Source organism: Populus euphratica, unplaced genomic scaffold (genome assembly GCF_000495115.2).
Source record: "Populus euphratica unplaced genomic scaffold, PopEup_1.0 scaffold71.1, whole genome shotgun sequence".
Classification (NCBI taxonomy): Eukaryota; Viridiplantae; Streptophyta; class Magnoliopsida; order Malpighiales; family Salicaceae; genus Populus; species Populus euphratica.
Window position 1 is genome coordinate 31,475 of NW_011499949.1, and position 12,428 is coordinate 43,902.

The following is a 12,428-nucleotide window of genomic DNA, read 5'->3' on the forward strand; positions in this document are numbered from 1 at the left end:
TTCCCGACACTGTTTATCAGGGCAAGCTGGGATGCTTTTAAGACCATGATACTTACAAGATCACATGTTTCCTGCCCCTACCAGGCAACAATAGAGGATTACGGAGTCATTATTATACAACAAGAAGAGATACTTGCAAAAAGTAACATTACATATACGCACAGATCACACCCCGGCTTCATGGGTCGAAAAGCCAAGTTTGTAAATGCAGCCGTCCAAGGAGCAATCCTCGAAATAAATGAATCATTAGCATTCAAATAACAATTTTGTAACTTGGACAGCTGCGGCCTTGTCAAGGATAGTATGGGTTTTCTTTTCATGTTAAGCGCTTCCAGTCATATGCCATTCCAGACTATGCTCTGCCACCTAACAAATCCAAAGAGAAACAAGCAACATGCTTGCTGTCCCGCGTCCAGTCAGATAAGACAATCGTATAATGTGCATGAGGCAAGTTGAAGGAGAGAGACAAATAGGTTATAGACATTTTACCGATTTTTGTTCTGTACACAACGATGAATAGGGTTTTACATGCCACAATAAAATCCACTCTAACACAAGGCCAAAAGGAAACCAGCAATAAGGAGGTAATAAATGATTGCTTGTCCCTGCTGGGAAATAAGAGAAGAGAGGGTCATGCACAAGTATACGGGAAGAAGAATGATTGAATAATGAAAGTGAGGTTAATACAGGTGAGGAATCATACCGTGGCTTCATATGCTGAAAAAGTCTTAAAAGTAGCATAAATTGTCATGCAAAACCATATGAAGAAGCATTTGCGTTACAGCTCTCCGGAAGGTGACTGGTAATGGGTTCCACTATCCTGTGTTTACTGTTTACCATGCTTCAATCCAACTATGTCCGGGATCTTTTCTAAGGCCTCTTTCTGCCATTTCCCTCCTCATCTTCGCTGCATCTTCCCAATTACCCAACTCGGAATAAACCTTGAACAACAATGCATGTGCAGCATCATTATGAGGGACTAACTGGAGTAACTTCTTGGCAGCCCATTCTCCCAATTCTCTGTTCCCGTACATTCTACAACCACTGAGCAAGGATCTCAAAATAGCAGGCCAAGCGGGGTACGGCAAGGATTCAATTATTTGCTTAGCATCTTCAAGGTATCCATTTCGTGAGAACATATCAACTAAGCAACCATAAATATCAGGAGATGGCTCCATTCCATACAAATTCATTGATTTAAACAAACGACATCCTTTTTCAACATGGCCTATATGTCCGCAGGCTGCTATAACTGACACAAATGTGGCTTGGCTGGGCTGTAGATTAGCCAACTTCATTTTATCATATGTGTCCAAAGCTTCCACAACACGACCATGATGGGCATAAGCAATGATCATGGCATTATTTATAACAACGTCACTGGATTTGCATGACTGGTTGAAAGCCATCTCTGCACTTTGGATGTCCCCGCACTTTGCATATGCATCTAGAACTGCACTAGCAACAAATACATGTCCTTCAAACCCCAATTTGATAATCAGGGAGTGAACAGATTTGGTTTGACAATAGGCCACAGTACCAGCACAGCTACTTAAAATGCTGCCCAAAATAAATTCATCAGGTTTCTCACCAGCTTCTATCAGCATGTTGAGTGATCTAATAGCTTCACAATCCCAGCCTTGATGCACGAATGCAGATATCATGGTCCCCCAAGCTGCCATGTCTGGTCTCTCAAGCATATTAAAAACCTTAAGAGAATCATCCAAGAGCCCAAATTTTATGTAACCTTTGATTAATGAGCTACAAACATATCCATGAGAAGCAAAACCAGACTTAAACACAACTCCATGAATTTGTCTGTTCATTAGTTGATTCTCAGATCTGGAGCAAGTTTCCAAGACATTTGAGAACGTATACTCATTCGCTTCAACCCCCAACTGCAACAAGTCATAGAAGGTCTTCAAGGCTTCCGCATCACAACAATTCAATTTATACCCCGAAATTAACTCATTCCAAATAATTATGTTTTCAGATACTTTGCTTTTAAATACCAAGTGTGCCATTTCCATTTTTCCACACCTGGAAAACATATTGATCAGTGCGGATGTGATGTTAGCTTCATCAAATAATCCAAAATGCAATGCAAGGCAACAAAACTGAAGCCCAAGATCAAGATTCAGCAGCTTCCCACATTCTCTAAATAAAATTGAGAAGGTAATGTGGTTAGGCCTCATGCTGGTTAGCAGAAAACTATGGAACAAGCTTGCAATGTCTTTAGGATCTTCATGCTGGGAGAAGCTTCCAAATACAGTATTCCATGATACAACATCTTGATCATGCATCTTTTTAAAGACCACCAAACCGGAGTTCATCCCACCATTCTTAAAGTACATATCCATAAGAGCATTCATTACCGGAGCACTGAGTTCCAGCTCACTTCTAATGATCAATCCATGAATCTGCCTTCCAAAATTTAAGTCACCAAGAAGTGAGCAGCCCTGAATAACGTTTATGAAGGTATATTTGTCCATAAATATTCCTTTCCTTCGCATTAAAGATGCAGTAACGATAGCTTCAAAACCATACCCGCATTGTGCATACCCTCCAATCATAGCATTCCAACAACCAACATCAACCTCTTCCAAACTCTCAAACACCCTCTCTGCTGCTCCAATATCCCCCAACTTAGCATAAAAGCTCAAAACTGAACAACCCACAAAAGGGTTTCTCTCCATTCCAATTTTCAAAGCAAAACAATGAACACACAAACCGAATACCCTACCTTCCACACTATTCCCACACGCCTTCATAACGCTACCAAGTCCAAACTCATTAGGCACAAATCCATTTCTTATCATCTCCAAAAACACCTCCAACCCCAGTTCAACTTCCTCACATTGAATAGCTCCACAAACCATCAAAGTCCAAGAAACAACATTTCTCTCAGGCATTCCATCAAACACAGTAAGCCCATACCTCAAAACCGCACCTTTTGCGTAAAACTTGATCAAATTATTCGAAACAAAAACATCACTACTAAATCCAAGCTTAATAATATAACCATGAATTTGGGTTCCTAGGATGAATGATTTTGAATTCTCACAAAAAGATAATGCCTTAGAAAGAGCAACTGAGTCCTTTCCTATAAAGAAACCAGAGCATGAAGACTTAGTTGAAATGGGACTGTACAGTTGGTGCAGATTCTTCAATTGTATGTTGTTAAATTTGTAAACTTTCTTCGAAAACTGAAAGAAAGTTTTCAGCTTTGAAGTTAGTCGAAAGCTTTTCATGGGTCTGTAGAGCACACAGAGCTCACCTTCAAATTCTCATGGCGGGCTTTAATCAACTCCATCTCAAATATGATGTGATTTTTACAATAGTCTCTGAACTCTGAAGTATAAAATTGAACAGTGTTATACAAAAACTATCAGAGATTTTACTCAATTGTTTTTCATTATTTCTTTTGCACGTGTCATTAGTGTGATTAGTGCTGATGCTTGGGTGTTCTGTTACTATAATATATGACGGAATTAACTTGATTTTTTAACATATGTTTTTCGACTTATCATTGGATAAGAACGATAAATGAAGAACATAATTTTAAATTAATTTTGTGCATTGAAATTTTTTTTTTTTCTAGATTAGATTTTAGGCAGGGCAACCATTAACAAAAATTAAAACTAGAAAGACATTCACTTTTCATCGAACCTTTTGATATGATTTTTTTTTAATTGAATTTTTTTTGTTTAAGTATATGAAATTAATATTCAAAGAAAATGTGCTGCTCACCCAAGATTTATGATAGTTTTGATTTTAATCTAAAAAATTATTTTATTTATTTTTCAGTTTATGCATTAAAAAAAAATAAAAAAAATTATCAAAAACTAATGAAAGGAATAGAAAATTTTTGGTCGTCACAATACCAATAGAAAAAATAATTAAATTTATAATTCATGGGTTTCATTTAACAAGATAAGTTTAATGGTGATGAATTTTTTTTATAAATATGTTTTTTTTTAAATCAAGTTTTATTTTGATTTTTTTGCTTCATTTGATTTTAATCTTCTTAATTGATTTGAAGGTGTTTTGAGAGTAATAAATGATTTATAAAAACTTTTATAGTGTTTATTAAGTGTTTTTAAATAAAAAAATTAAAAAAAAAATTCAACTCAGGAAACCCTACCTCATAATTTTTTAACCATCACAACAATGCTTTCATTTTAAGTTGAGCATAATAAACGATGCATTGTTATCTTTCTTTTGTTTTTACTATATTTGATCAAAATTAATAACCACAATTACAAGTTTAATAAGTTAAATAATATTAACTGTAATTAATCTATTATATTATTGATCAAATATTTTTTTAAAAGATATTAATTTCTTTATTTTTTCAAGAAAATAAAACTAATTTTTATTAATTATTCATGTTATATGACTTAGGCTCACATACATGGATTTTTTTTTAAGGCACCAATATGTTGGGTTATTTAGGGACTACGATCCTACCTGATTTATTTTTTTATAAAAAAAAATTTAATATTAAATTTTTGATGAATTTTTAAAAAAATTTAATGTTAAATTAATTTTAAAATAATCTTTGATTTTTATTATTTAATTAAAATAAATAAATATTATTAGGTATCATCCTCCACAATTTTTCTTTTATATTGACATGATGACATTATCCATTCGATGCTAAAAATGTGAGGCATGGGAACCTGGGCTTTTCTCTTTTGAGGCAAGGTATGCTGGCCTAATCTTTTAATAACCTTTTTTTTTTAATGAGATTAAAGTTTTTAGGGTTGTATTTGCAATAACTTTTTGATAATCATACATCAGTCTAATATGCAACAAATTATAAAAAAATGCAGATGAATATTCAATGAGAATAAAAAAAAGAATTATTGTTATTTTTTATATGGTTTACATGACTCAATTATTATACAACCACATAAAGATTATAAAGACATCTTTTTTTACTTGCTATTTAGATTATGATAGGTTTATGTTTGAAAAACATGCTGCTGCTGCCGCTAATAATAAAAATTAAAAAAAAAAAAAAGAAGAAGATGGGAGATGAATGACAGATACTCTGCGTTTATGGAGTATTCCCTGCAAGTGGCCATGCCTTCAACTTCTGCAATCTCAATTTCTCCAAGTGATATCATAATCACAAAACGTGGAAGCAGAAAGCACCTCCAGCCACAAGCTATTGCTGCTATGGAATTATACTTGTTGCATTCCTTGGCCACGTACAATTGGAAACATTATGGTTGTGGGAAGATGCGCTTGAAAGATACTGAATCATTGATGGGTGGGGTTAACTGTTCGATTCTTTGTATTATTTTATAACTTTAATTATAATTATTACAAAAAAAAAAAAACGATGGCAAAATCCCAGTAAACTTCCTCACGGGACACTGCAAATCAGAACGTTTTTTTATGCCTTTTCTATTCCAGTCACCAAACACCTTTTTTTCTTTTCAATCTTATCACATTTTATGTTGTGTTGTTTCGAATTTGAACATTATAAATTATTTGTGTTGAGCTTGCTCTGGTGTTCTTGATATTTCAATTAAAAATCCTGATTTTTTATACTCGATTTGATAAAATTAAATTTAGTTTTATTGGTTGAAAAATATTGAAAATGCATGATGGAGTTTGATATTAGATGTAAAACCAAGAGTTTATATCGTTGATTTTAGGTGAATTTCTGGTAGTATATATAGAAAATTCAATATTTTTATTTGTGTTTATTTTTTAACTTTTAGCCAATATAAACAATTCTTTTAAATATTTAATGGGTTTATTTTTTAACTTTTAGCCAATATAACCAAGAGTCTATATGATCTTTGATTCATCTTATTAAACATATGCATATAAATTTGAGTTAATAATTATTTTTTCTTGTTATTAAAAAATATATTAGTGATATCTAAATATATATTTTGTTTTTAAGAGAATCTTGATCCGACTAGTAGCTACAATCTAGTAATATGTTGTAACAAAATGGATGTAAAGCATATCGATCAAGTTAATTTGCAGACGCAGGCACCGGAAGCATTTCATTTCAGTTTGAAAACAACTGTGAAATCATCTGATGGCCACTTTCTAGGGCTGGGGGGGGGGGCACAAGAATATCACAGGCCAGTCATCGTATCATACAAAGGCAGTAATGGCTATGGGCATGAGGCATCATTCTCATGGAGATCGAGAGCTGCTATTATAAATTTCTAGCAACAACGTGCTTCCTTGGATTCTGAGTGTCCTCTGAATTTGGAAATGCGAATCCCACTCTCGCCATTTTACAGCTGATCCTGAAATGGTTTAATTCCAACTATTACTTCTCAGAACCAGTCCAGTCTTTTCTATTGCATTTCATCAAACGCCTAGTAATCGAAGGAGAAAAGAAAGGGAAAAAAGAAGAAGAAATTTCTCCTTTGGATTCCATCATCCCGACAACCATCATCCAGAAATGATCATGTCCTTCCTATAATTAGTAATTACAAGCTAGTTAAGCTATAAAAGGAAGCTTGATCAGTAACAGGCAGCGATTCATCTCTCACATCCCCGACAAATGGGACCTTCACTCTTTATATGATCAGGTCAGACAAGCTCCTCCTGATATGGTATATTTATATTATCATAGTGTCCCTTTCCCATGTTAATCCTTGTCTGTCTCTGAGCATAGGAAATGGAAATTGACAAAAATATATCTTGTTATCATGCCAATATATATATATATATATATATTATCAGTGATGTATAGCTGTTTCCGCATGGCAATATCCCTTTCGAACTGAGACCATAAAGCAGATAGTATATCCTTATTTGAACCCTGGTCCGCACGCATTAATACTCAATAGCATATTGTTTTTAGTTTTTATATTTAACCGAGAAATTAAAACGGACTTCAATCTTTGTAACCCAGTTAAGAAAATCAAGAAAAAAAAAAGTAGAGAGAAGAATCAAGAAACCAAGCAAAACCAACATGGATCTAAATTCTCAAACAAACCTAAACATCTAGTACGAGAACATTTTATGGGGTTAGACGAAGGAAACTTTCTAACCTAGCCATGTATGGATTGTATGCATGCACATATACAATATACATAAACAGAGAGAGAGGATGGGGGAGAGAGAGAGAGATGGAAATGAATTCAAATTCAAGTGGAGTGACCACAGATTGGTGGTTTCCATAATCAAACGAATCTGATCTTATTCAATTCGATTTGGGAGAAAGATAAACAAATGCATTGACTTCGAACAAAAATAGGATCATCTTGATTTTTAAGGCACGTATCATTCCTCTGATTTAAGGTAATTTATGTAGAGTAATTAATGAAGACATAAACAAATCAGGAAAAGACAACATGGAATTCTACCGCATAATATCACCACACAAAAATATTAATTCAAAATTTGATTATTAAATACTTCCTTTTTAATTACTATTCTAAAACATTAAGTTAAACAACTATGTTTATATAGAAACAAAAAAAAAATTAGGTCTCATTTGAAGGATTCACTGAACTAACTCGTTATAAAATTTTAATTATATATAAAATAAAATAAATATTTTAAAATCTCTTAAAAAATTTGTAGAATAATTTAAGAATCGAATACAAAATTATGACCAAATTAATTTGACCGTTAACATAAATTTATATATTAGGAAAGGATTTTTTTATATTAATTTCAAAGAACTTATTATAAATTTTAAATTGTTTTTAACTGTATCTCATGGCTATCCAATAAATAATCTCCAACCTTTTATATCAAACTCATCCTCACTAATATCACTATTACAACTCTTCCACAACCTTCTCAAGCTCGAAACTCAACCGCATATTATAATAACTAACATCCTTTTATTTTTTATATTATCACCAATAAGATATATGTTATACATTTACTTGTTAATTTTTATTATATTTATTTTGATAAAAAAACTATCTTATATGCTTATGCCTGTACAATAGATTTTAAAAATTTATTATGGATTCGTGATTACTTTCCTCCAATTTTTTCTTCTTCATCTTTTTTTAATTAACATGATAAATCTTCAACTTATTTCTGCACTTTTATTAGAGCTAGTTAACTAGTTAATTTTGTAATTTCTTTTGACTATTTTATATTACTAGTTCGTTGATGTCTATTTCCTGAGTGATAATTATCCTTCACATCCCTTTCCACACAAAATATTATGTTTCGCGACTATCTTTTTTAGCCATGTTTATTTAACAACTTATCATCAATAATTTTTGAACTTTGATATCAAACAAGTATAATAAGATTGAAATTTTTTTTATTTCTTTGTTTATTTTTCTTCAAACATAGAATTCTACAAATAGGATCTACATACAAAAAACTCTAATTTGAAATTTTATTATTAATTTTTTCAATTATTTTTCTAAAATAAAAAATAAATAATTCTATTTATATATAAGAAAATATCCTAAACAAAGTTGAAAAAATAATAAAAAATTTCTAAACCAAATAAAAAAGAAAATCCTAATTAACTATAAAATGTAGCAAATCATTACTGGTAAGTTTTAGGATTTATTTGAAGGTCTTATGGGTATTAAATGCTATGAAATTTTAACTGTATAGAAAAGAAGAAGGTTTCTAAAATCTTTTAGAAAATTTTTGGTCTCATTCAATTATCAAATGAAGAATTAAGTTATAATTTTTAATATAAAACTATGATGTAAAAAAAAAATCCTTCATTAGTACTTCAATTCCATTTTAGCAAAAACCAATATGAGTTTGGTTTAAATCTTTAAGTTAATATTGAAAGTCTAGAATGCCCACGTAGGCGGCGGCAACACATCTATATCGACAATTTGTAATTTTATTTAAATTCAACGATCCATATAGGCTTTGATATTGTGCTGATGTTAAACCCCTGCATTGTAGCAATCCTCTTATAGCATTTGCGAACGCAGATAAATTTTGTTTTCAAAAAATTTAGAATTTAAATTGTTTTGATACATTGATTAAAAAAATAAAAAATATTATTATAATATATTTTAATATAAAAAAAATACTTTAAAAATAATCATAATTATAAACCACAAGCCTCCAATTATTTGAATTGTCCTATGCAAAACGACTCGAGCCCCGGGGAGACTCAGGAGAAAAAAAAACATCAAAATGATATAGAAACTGAAAAACATTAAAAAAAAAATCCTAGTTCTCAAATGTTAAAGCCAAGATATCATTTCAATTTAATTCAACTATTTTTTTTTAAGGAAAAAATAAATTTTGACAAAGGCTCACTCAGACCAGTTGATTCCTATCATCAAATTTTAGTGTTTTTTTTTTTAATAATAATTAGGATCTTAAAAATAAGTTTCCCTTAGCTAGGCTCTTTGACCTTTAAACAGAGAATGAGACAGATACCAAGTTCGAAAAAAGAATTCTAAATAGCCAGTGCATGTGCCTGATACGCTGATATAACACCAAGACAAAATATTTATTGAAAAATATGAGAATTGATAAGAAATGTTAGGGATGCTAGCAGATTTTTGCCTCTTTAATATCCCACTATTATTTAGAATTATGAACATCATAGTGAATGTTCAGATTTTATAATGTAAGTTCTATTGCTAATGTTTTTTTAAGATTAATTATTAATTTATATCTATGAATTTTTAAAGTTAACATAAAGTTTTAATTCAAATATATTATCTAAGATATTAAAAAAATAAATTTGAAAGAACATAAAATTTAAGTGAAAATAAAAATAAACTCACTATTAAAATTATATTTTTTAATGTTTTATAAAACATAATTTATTGACAATTAAATCTAAATCGATATTGTAAAAAATTTTCAACTGAGATAAAATAACAATCTCATATTAATTGAAAAACAAAATAATTAAACCTTTTCCCTCTCAATTCCTCATCCCTTCACTTGATTTTTTCTTATATTATTGTTTTATAAATTTATAAGGTTATTCTCTTATTTTTTTAATTTGTTTTTAGATTTTTTTATATTTTTTCTTTACTTTTCTTTCTCTCTCTTTAGCTTTTTTTTTTATTCTACTTCTGCCCGTTTAGCAACACACACACACACACACACACACACACATATATATATATATATAAAGAGCTAATTTATTTTGTTTTTTAATAACAAATAATCATTTTACCTTAAATAAGACGTTTTGCTTTTATTTAATGATTTTTTTTATAGCACTACTAAGTTCTATTCATCTTAAAATTTTAACTAGATTTTATTCAATATATTTTAAGATCTTTTATAAAATGTTAGCTCAATCTAATAGTTAGATAAAAAATTATGTTAAATAATATAAAACTTGTTAAATTATAATTTTTTATTAAATTTTTAATTTTTAAATTTTTTTTTGAAATTTTAATCAAATCTAAAATATTATATTAGAAGGCTCCATGTAAATTTTTAAAATTTTTTAATAATTCAACTGAGAATTATAATTTTTTTATATATAAATAATTAAAAAATATTTATAATATCTGAGTTAGAGCACACCAATCTCATAGGATGCCTCCGCCCTTCCAATCTTGCTTGACAAATTTACTCGCAAGCAGATTTATTATTAGCACACGGTACCAAAAAGAGAGATTCTTTAAATTATGAGTTTGAAAATGTCTAACTAAGATAATCTTTACTGTAAGGCTGCTGAAGGAATCATATCAACTTGTGTTAGCCAAATTCTTATGTTGGATCGAGGAAGCTGAAGCGCTATGCATAAAAAAAGTGTTGTCTATAGTAACATCTCCCTCCGGCCACACTTTTATTGAAGAGGTGGGCACCCACATGCATGACACCAAAACAGTTCCTTCCTCTTCCCTGCTTTACAAGGCTTGTCCTCTTCATCCTTTTCCTTTTCTTCTAGGAAGCAGAGCCTCCATATCTGCGGCCTTCGCTAATGTCAAGGGTATTCCCTTTTATATCCACTCATATCTTGAGGTCGCCCTCCTTTTGCGGAGTCGTTCTCTTTCACGCCTATTACTCCTTTCACCGCTTTATAACAAGCAAGAATTATTACAACATGATTATGGGAGTTTGGTGGTTTGAAAATTTATATTCAAGAAAAGCTATAAAGTATATTTTTCCATGATAAATGTTTCTTAAAGAGGGATGCATACAAAGCTACTGTAATCCTTGTTGATTAACCAAACACTTTCAAATCCGTAGACAAAGTAAAACACAGTATAATCCATGGCTAACACTTCTTCAAATATTTACACGAAGAACTCTTGACTCTGCTTCCAAGTTGGCTTGCGCACATGCACAGAAACAGGCATCAATTTCTGACTGTATAAATTATCGGAAAAGAAAATCAATGCTCCTATTTACTTACTATGAAATGCATAATTCACGAGAGAAACATAGAGTGCTGTGATAATTTAGCAATTGATATTAGAACAATTGCTGTTGAAAGTTACGTCAACATATCAAATACTTTACTCTGGCTGTTGCCTATAGTGGCTGACATCAAATGCATTAGGTGCATATCAGAGAAGGAGCATGCGCAAACCAAATGTAGGGTGAAGATTGCAAAATGATGATTATCATAATAACTATAACTTGTCGCCTAGTCTTCCACTAGTGGTAAATTGCTTGTATAAATAAGAGTAGTTTACAACTAGATCTCCCCAAGTACCAGTAAGTGGGTGTGCTAAAGGTCGGAGAGAGACAGAGAGAAAAAAAAAAAGCAAAAGGGAGAAAAATGAAAATGATGCCAGACGAAACCCGAAAGGGTCCTTGGACAGAACAGGAGGACATACTACTGATCAACTTCGTGAACCTATTTGGTGATCGACGATGGGATTTTATAGCAAAAGTATCAGGTTTGAAGGTGGCGGGAGACAAATATAGGTATGCATATATGGCGATGGGTGGATTTGTAAAGGAACCACCTTTAACCACCTGGTTTTGTTGTAGGTTTGAACAGAACAGGAAAAAGTTGCAGGTTGCGATGGGTTAATTATCTCCACCCTGGTCTTAAAAGAGGAAAGATGACACCTCAAGAAGAAAGACTTGTCCTGGAACTTCACGCCAGATGGGGAAATAGGTTTGAAATAGGATCGGAAGTTTCCCTTCTTTTTTTTTCCCTTCACAATCCATTCTTTTATTTACTGTTTATTGCTCCGCCTCCATGGTGATCATCAGATATTATATTACTGAAAACTTTTCCGATTCTAATTTACACTCGGATTCTGAACCTCACCTTGTGACTTCCCTTATATACCCTGTACAGTTTTAGTATAAATCTTAACAACCATCTCGTTTTGTCCTCGGAATCCTGATTGTGCTGTTCATATCAGTAAGTATTTTTTATGGTACAAAATCTTGTGCAGGTGGTCAAGAATTGCTCGCAAATTACCGGGGCGAACTGATAATGAAATAAAGAACTATTGGAGGACTCATACGCGGAAGAAGGCTCAAGAAAGGAAAAGCGTCGCGTCCCC

General features: G+C 31.6%; 2 protein-coding genes across 5 annotated transcripts in view; one reads left to right on the forward strand and one right to left on the reverse strand.

The window, feature by feature from the left end:
- Window positions 1-6: 6 nt before the first annotated feature.
- LOC105137777 (pentatricopeptide repeat-containing protein At4g13650-like) lies at window positions 7-3,423 on the reverse strand. 4 transcript variants are annotated; one of them, XM_011043653.1, is made up of 3 exons: window positions 704-3,423; window positions 490-608; window positions 7-397 (listed from the first exon to the last, which is right to left on the reverse strand). In XM_011043653.1, exon 1 carries the CDS (start codon window positions 3,249-3,251, stop codon window positions 834-836), a length of 2,418 nt encoding a protein of 805 aa, XP_011041955.1. In that variant the 5' UTR covers window positions 3,252-3,423; the 3' UTR covers window positions 7-397; window positions 490-608; window positions 704-833. The 4 variants fall into 4 exon arrangements, with proteins under 4 accessions (XP_011041955.1, XP_011041954.1, XP_011041953.1 ...); XM_011043652.1 differs by having other exon boundaries at window positions 7-401; XM_011043651.1 differs by having other exon boundaries at window positions 7-605.
- An 8,170-nt stretch (window positions 3,424-11,593) lies between these two features.
- LOC105137844 (transcription factor MYB59-like) overlaps window positions 11,594-12,428 on the forward strand; it is a 1,259-nt gene continuing 424 nt past the window's right edge. Inside the window, exons 1-3 of the mRNA XM_011043741.1 lie at window positions 11,594-11,807; window positions 11,902-12,031; window positions 12,318-12,422. Of these exons, the coding sequence (XP_011042043.1) occupies window positions 11,687-11,807; window positions 11,902-12,031; window positions 12,318-12,422 (356 nt within the window). The 5' untranslated portion in view covers window positions 11,594-11,686. The remainder of the gene's footprint in view (window positions 11,808-11,901; window positions 12,032-12,317; window positions 12,423-12,428) is intronic.

Bases quoted from the DNA above. Each gene is read 5' to 3' on its own strand.
- LOC105137777 (XM_011043651.1), bottom strand. From the start codon at position 3,251: ATGAAAAGCTTTCGACTAACTTCAAAGCTGAAAACTTTCTTTCAGTTT.